This window comes from Otolemur garnettii, unplaced genomic scaffold, assembly GCF_000181295.1.
Source record: "Otolemur garnettii isolate 467f Iridium unplaced genomic scaffold, OtoGar3 scaffold00176, whole genome shotgun sequence".
Taxonomy (NCBI): domain Eukaryota; kingdom Metazoa; phylum Chordata; class Mammalia; order Primates; family Galagidae; genus Otolemur; species Otolemur garnettii.
In genome coordinates this window covers 2,543,470-2,547,642 of record NW_003852571.1, presented here as the reverse complement: position 1 = coordinate 2,547,642, position 4,173 = coordinate 2,543,470, and the positions used below count along the sequence as shown (strand labels likewise).

The following is a 4,173-nucleotide window of genomic DNA, read 5'->3' as shown; positions in this document are numbered from 1 at the left end:
GCCCTAACCATTGAGCTACAGGCGCTGAGCCAGTATATCTTATATCTTAAAGTTGAGGTTGCCTATCCCATACAGGTAAATTCTTTTCACACCAGATCTGTTGAATTAGATTATATGTATTTGTCAAAGATAGGTTAGAGGCCTGAGTATCCTATGTCTTAGTCCCTTTTCCCTAAATTTTACCCTTTTCCTTAATTCCTAAACCTCCTTTGGCTCTAACATACTTAGACCTGCTGAGTTCAGCTCAGCCCCCAGATCACAACATCCATAAGAGGCAATCTCTAAAAGACCTTAACAGTAGTGACTGGTCCACCAAAGGGTTTGCCCAATCCAGAGCTGTTTGCAATCTGTTTGTGGTAAACAAAAGCTTACTCCTTTGCATAGTGGTCTCATCCTGTATCCTTAAAGACTCTATTTTCCCCTTGATTCATACAAGAGCTTCTCATTCTTAGAGGTAAAGTTGGGTTGGAAAACTTTAAATATCTCTAGAGTAGGATCCTGTGCAATTCCCAGAAAAAATGCAGACATACTCACAGGATGTGTATAGGTTGTTTCAGGTCTTTAATGAACACATGTACCTATATCAGGGATTTTATTACATGACTAACATTCTCTTATATTTTGCTATTTTTTTTTATTTCAGATTAATATGAGGATACAAACTATTAGTTTACAATGTTTGCATTTGTTAGGTAAGGTCCCTGTTGTAGTTGCCCTTCCCCAGGAGGTGTGCCATCTACCCTACACTGTACCCATTAGTGGGAGCTCACCAGTCTCCTTCCTCCTTCCCACTTCCTTCTTTCTATCCCCTCAACTTAAATTGAGTTTTTGTCTTGTGTGGGCTATATTAGTTCATCTACTGGCTTCATATTAGTACTTGTTTTTCCATTCCTGTGATACTTTTTTATTAAAAAAAAAATGTTCTCCTTAGCCAAATGGGCGGCACCTGTGGCTCAGTGGGTAGGGTGCTGGCCCCATATACCAAGGGTGGCAAGTTCAAATCCGGCCCCGGCCAAACTGCAACAAAAAAATAGCCAGGTGTTGTGACAGGCACCTGTAGTCCCAGCTACTCGGGAGGCTGAGGCAAGAGAATCGCCTAAGCCCAGGAGTTGGAGTTGCTGTGAGCTGTGATGCCATAGCACTCTACCAAGGGCAATAAACTGAGACTCTATTTCGACAAAAAAAAAAAAGTTCTCCCGGTCAGTGCCTGTGGCTCGAGCGGCTAAGGCACTAGCCACATACACCTGAGCTGGTGGGTTCGAATCCAGCCTGGGCCTGCCAAACAACAATGACAGCTGCAACCAAAAAATAGCCGGTGTTGTGGCGGGTGCCTATAATCCAAGCTACTTGGGAGGCTAAGGCAGGAGAATGCTTGAGCCCAAGATTTGGAGGTTGCTGTGAGCTGTGATGCTACTGGACTCTACCCAGGGTGACAGCTTGAGGCTGTGTCTCAAAAAAAAAAAAAAATTTCCAACTCTGTCCAGGTTAATACAAAAGAGTAAAGTCTCCATCTTTTTTATGGCTGAAGAATATTTCAACCACAGTTCATTAATCCATTCCTGGGTTGATGAGTAATATTTTGCTATCTCTCATTAATCTCAATGAGTATTTCTGTTCTCTAGAGAGGAAGGGGGAGAATATCAGAAACCAAAAAATTTAGCTTTCTTGAGGATGATTTTGTCATAGTACCAGAAATTTCCAAGAGATTACTTCTCTGGTTTTATAGGGAAAATTAGAAGAGAAATAATTTTTGATATTTTCTTATAGTTAACTTTTCAGAAATGAATCTATTGCATAGAATAAAGCTCACTGGTGCATTTTAAGGTACTTGTAAAGTGTTTTATTTTAACGAAATGATAGATATGTTCTACATTTTAATTATTGAAAATATTTAAATACAAAAGATATTATAATTCAGTGTTTAATTTTCATCATGTTAATTCTAACTTGTATTAGCTCCTTCATTTTTAACCATCAGATGATTTCATTTTCTTCTTGTCTTCGTAGTATATTCATCGCCTTCAAGAAAGCTAGTGGCTCTTCAATTAAGATCTATTTTTATTAAGGTTAGTATGTTATGTTTGTCTTTCTAAGTTTATTAAAATAAAATGTATTGAAAAAGTACCAAGTTAGTATCACTAAGAATTAAGATTTAGGCGGCACCCATAGCTCAGTGGATAGGGTGCAGCCACATGCCCCCAGGCTGGCAGGTTGGAATCTGGCCCAGGCCAGCTAAACAACAATGACAACTGCAACAACAAAATAGTTGGGGGGGAGGTGGTAGACACCTGTAGTCCTAGATACTTGGGAGGATGAGGCGCTTGAGCCCAAGAGTTTGAGGTTGCTATGAGCTGTGATACTGTGCACTCGACCAAGGGTGACATAGTGAGACTCTGTCTCAAAAAAAAAAAATTAAGATTTAAAAATTATTTCTACTGTTTTTATTATATGAATAGTTAAAGAAGATTTGATTCTGTACAGAAATCATCTCATATCAGTCTGGGAACACCTGTAATCTCAGCACTCTGGGAGGCCAAGGCAGGTAGATTGCCTGGGCTCAGGAGTTCCAGACCAGCCTGAACCAGAGCAAGACCCTGTCTGTATTAAAAATAGAAAAACTGGTTCAGCGCCCATAGCTCAGTGAGTAGGATACCTGCCACATACACCGAGGCTGGTGGGTTTGAGCCTAGCCTGGGCCTGCTAAACAACGATGGTAACTGCAGCCAAAAAGTAGCCGGGCATTGTGGCAGGTGCTTGTAGTCCCAGCTACTTGGGAGGCTGAGGCAAGAGAATCACTTAAGCCTAAGAGTTTAAGGTTGTTGTGAGCTATGATGCCATGGCATTCTATCGAGGGCAACAAATGAGACTCTGTCTCACCAAAAAAAAAAAAAAAATAGAAAAACTAACCCAGCATTTTGGTGGGAGCCTATAGTACCAGCTACTCAGGAAGCTCACGCAAGAGGATCCCTTGAGCCCAGAAGTTTGAGATTGCTGTGAGCCATGATGCCATGCCACTCTATCCAGGGTGACAGAGTGAGATGCTATCTCAAAATAAAAGAAAAGAAAGAATCTGGTATCATATGTGTTAACCATCATCTCATGATTTTATAGAAGGGAATTGGGACTTTGAGCTTGGTTGGATCTTACATATTCTCAATTCAGATAGCACTGGGGAAAAAATTTAAGTACGTGAATGTTGTACTATAGTCTTGTAGGTTTATGTTATGTGTATTACATTTCATTCAGTGATATCTGCATATAAATTATGAATATTTTAAGCTATATGTACATACCAAAATACATTCTGAATTCAATTTCCTTCCTTCTCCAGTGCTATCTCAGTCCAAACCGCTGTCATCTCTGAGGCCCCAGACTCTACTCTTACCCTATCCACCTCCCAAAACATTTAACAGTCTGTTTTCAAAGAGCAGCACAGTGATCCTTTAGTCTAAACGAAATGAAATGATGTCACTTCTCTTTGAAGCCCTCCAGTGCTTCCCCTCTGACTCAGAAAATTATACCCTGACAATGGCCTGTGAGATGCTGCATCTACACCGATACAGTAGCCACTAACCACATGTAGCTATCTAAATTTTCATTAATTTAAAGTAAAATTAAACATTCCATTTGTAGATCACACTAGCTTCATTTCGGGTGGCTGCCAAGTGAGAGGTGTGCCCACAGCTGTCCCATCTGGTCTTGCCCAGCCACACTGGCCTCTGCACTCAGACCCTCGAGCTCACCTGTACTCAGTCTTCTCACTGTTTTCTTCCTAGAGACCTTTAGTGTCTGCTTAGATGTTATCCCATCAGAAAGACCTTCCCTGACAGCCCTTTCTATGTGCTTTTCCTAAATAGTTTTCTTCAGAATTCATCACTACCTGGCATGTCATGTGTTTATCATCTTCCTCTTTGATGGAGAGTAGCTCTGTGAGAGAAATGACTTCATGTCATTCCTTTGTCGTATCTCCCTTTCCTAGAACATCACTTTGCACATGGAGAACCTCCCAATAAATGCAGTAGACCCCCCTTTAAGTTGACCACCCCAGGGACTGTAACAAACTGGTCAACCTCCTGTACTGATACGTAATGTGGTGCATGTTTGGTCTATGAAAATTAGGTCAACTGGCTCAGCGCCTGTGGCTCAAGCGGCTAAGACGCCAGCCACATATAC

General features: G+C 41.1%; 1 protein-coding gene across 3 annotated transcripts in view; it reads left to right on the top strand.

Annotated features, from left to right (window-relative positions):
• Window positions 1-4,173, top strand: part of PSMG2 (proteasome assembly chaperone 2) — a 25,868-nt gene that overhangs the window by 8,239 nt on the left and 13,456 nt on the right. For all 3 annotated transcript variants that reach the window (XM_023519464.1, XM_023519466.1, XM_023519465.1), the window contains exon 3: window positions 2,008-2,066. In XM_023519464.1, coding sequence (XP_023375232.1) covers window positions 2,008-2,066 — 59 coding nt within the window. The remainder of the gene's footprint in view (window positions 1-2,007; window positions 2,067-4,173) is intronic.